Source organism: Mastomys coucha, unplaced genomic scaffold (genome assembly GCF_008632895.1).
Source record: "Mastomys coucha isolate ucsf_1 unplaced genomic scaffold, UCSF_Mcou_1 pScaffold6, whole genome shotgun sequence".
Lineage (NCBI taxonomy): Eukaryota > Metazoa > Chordata > Mammalia > Rodentia > Muridae > Mastomys > Mastomys coucha.
Genome location: NW_022196912.1, coordinates 131,819,541 through 131,822,156, shown reverse-complemented (window position 1 = coordinate 131,822,156; position 2,616 = coordinate 131,819,541). Strand labels below are relative to the sequence as shown.

General features: G+C 39.0%; 1 protein-coding gene across 1 annotated transcript in view; it reads left to right on the top strand.

Annotated features, from left to right (window-relative positions):
- Abcb5 (ATP binding cassette subfamily B member 5) overlaps positions 1 to 2,616 on the top strand; it is a 100,222-nt gene that overhangs the window by 44,700 nt on the left and 52,906 nt on the right. Inside the window, exon 15 of the mRNA XM_031356875.1 lies at positions 781 to 942. Within this exon, the coding sequence (XP_031212735.1) occupies positions 781 to 942 (162 nt within the window). The remainder of the gene's footprint in view (positions 1 to 780; positions 943 to 2,616) is intronic.

The following is a 2,616-nucleotide window of genomic DNA, read 5'->3' as shown; positions in this document are numbered from 1 at the left end:
AAAAAAAAAAAAAAAAAAAAAAAAAAAAAAAAAAAAAAAAAAAAAAAAAAAGACAACTCAAACCCAGTTATTAATAGAATGGATAAATTATATCCATATAGTAAAATACTTTGTAAGTGTAGGAAGCAAAATGATTAGTCTCAAAGCCATGAATATGTGGACAATCAAGGATATAGACTGCAAAGGATATAGACTGCAAATTCCATTTATATAACACACACACACACACACTCTACTGGGAATAAAATAGTCCCTTTGGTGGGTTAGCAGTGGCAGTCACAAGACAGGACAAGTATTGGCTTCTAACTGTTGGTAATGACATGCCTATGTGAGCTGGATAAATTCATTTTGAAATGTATCTATCAATGCCCTTATGTGTACCCACCTATGTACTAATGATTGTTGTAAATCAGATGAAAACACATTTAACCTTGAGTCTGCATAAAATTGTTAAAGAACATGCTCATTTGAGAGATGACAATGAGTTTAAATCTTAGATCAATTTTGCTCTTAGGGTTAGAAAGCTCAAAAACTCTTGTTAGATTTCTTTCTAGAGCTAAGATACTATGGTTGTGGTTATATATATATATATATATATATATATATATATATATATATATACCATTTGGAACAAATTACTTTTTTATATTCTAATTTTTACTAGCCCTTCTAGTCTACTAAGTATTCTTTGTAAAATAATTCTGAAAATAAGTTGCCCTGATTATTGCACAAGTTATCTCTAACACTCTTCAGTTTACTTTCATATCTTTTGTTCTGTAGGCAAGCAAAGGCCGGACTACAATTGTGGTAGCACACCGGCTCTCCACTATTCGTGGGGCAGACCTGATTGTGACGATGAAGGATGGCATGGTGGTGGAGAAAGGGACCCATGCTGAACTAATGGCAAAGCAAGGGCTGTACTACTGCCTTGCCATGGCACAGGTAGACTACCAGTTGTTACGGTTGTTACGTGTGTACGTTTCTTTGTAAAGTAAGAAGCAGGGCAGGGGAGGGCAGGGTTACATTCCTCACAGAAGGGCTTCAAAGACTAAGAGGTGGGAGATGATGCTGAGAAGAAAGCCAGAGGTATAAGACAGCAGTGCAGAGATTAAAAAGACAAACAAACAAACAAACAAACAAAACACCCGCTTGGTTATGCAACTGAATGGTAAAAGTTAGCCTTTCATGAAGAACAATGAAGGCTGGAAGAATAAAGCTGGGAGAGATGGTGAGGGAGAGATATTAGCAGTTCTTAGAAGCCTGTCAGAAAAGTGGGAGGGGGAGGGGGAGGTTGTTAAAATGTGGAGTGCAGCAGACAGTACACATGGTGTACACTGTAAATAAGTATCTGTGGAATGAACACACATACACACAAACTCTGCTCCATATATATGCATCTCATAGGTGGGATACAGACTGGGTAGTCAAAAGGGCACGATAAAGTTGCTAGCTCTCATATTTTAGAACTCATATGTCTGCTTATGCTGAGATCCACCCTGCTGGATTTTACACAGCTCTTTCCTTAAGACACATGACTAGAAGATGGAAATTAACCCTTGCCATGTCCTTCATTCTACTCCTGCTTCCTTCCATTCCTCTAGAAAACTGACTTCTTCCTAAAGGCTCTTATATTGGTAAATATAGTCTTTTTCTGTTTATTTTACTTCCACTGTCTGGCCCTATCTTGGATGCCCAAATTAGTGTTTTACAAATTAAGAAATAGAGAAAGCTATTAGTCCCCATCTCCTCACCAAGTTTATAATAAAGCTATAAATTCTTTGTCCACTACACTAACTAAAGTGTTATTTAGCACAACCTAAGGGTAATGAAAAAAAACAGAAGTTTGAAATATACTCTTAAACAGAGCATGGTGACTCAGGACTGTAATCCCAGCACTCAGGAGGCAGAAGACCAAGGATTCTTGTGAGTTCCAGACACATAGTGAGACTCTGGTTGCTTTTATTGTTGTTTTGTTTGTTTCTAAAGCGAGGAAGGTTTCAGGAAGATGTCTCAGTCAATAGCATGCTTGCCAAGTAAGATGAGAATTTATGTTCAGATCCCCAACACAATGTAAAAGCCAGACACTGTGGCCCTCCTTGAAATTCCAGCTCTGAGGTGGGCAGAAGCAGGTAGATCTCTGGAGCTGATTGGCCTGACAATCTAGCCAAACTCATGAACCCAGATTCAATGAAAGATCCTACCTCAAAAAGTAAGATGGAGCCAGGCGGTGGTGGCACACACTTTTAATCCCAGCACTTGGGAGGCAGAGTCAGGCAGATTTCTGAGTTTGAGGCCAGCCTGGTCAACAGAGTGAGTTCCAGGACAGCCAGGGCTACACAGAGAAACCTTGTCTGGGAGAGTTGGGGAGTTGGGGGTGGGGAGTAAGATGGAGGAAGACACTCATTTTTAACCTCTGTCTTACACACACACACACACACACACACACACACAAAGACACACACACAGACACACACTGACACACAGGCATGCATGCAAGCATGTAATGCACACATGTGCACACACACATACTTACATATAAAAACACATGTACACACTAAAAAAAGGAAGAAAGTACAACCTACTTGATTAACTATTGATTTTTATTTTATTTCATAT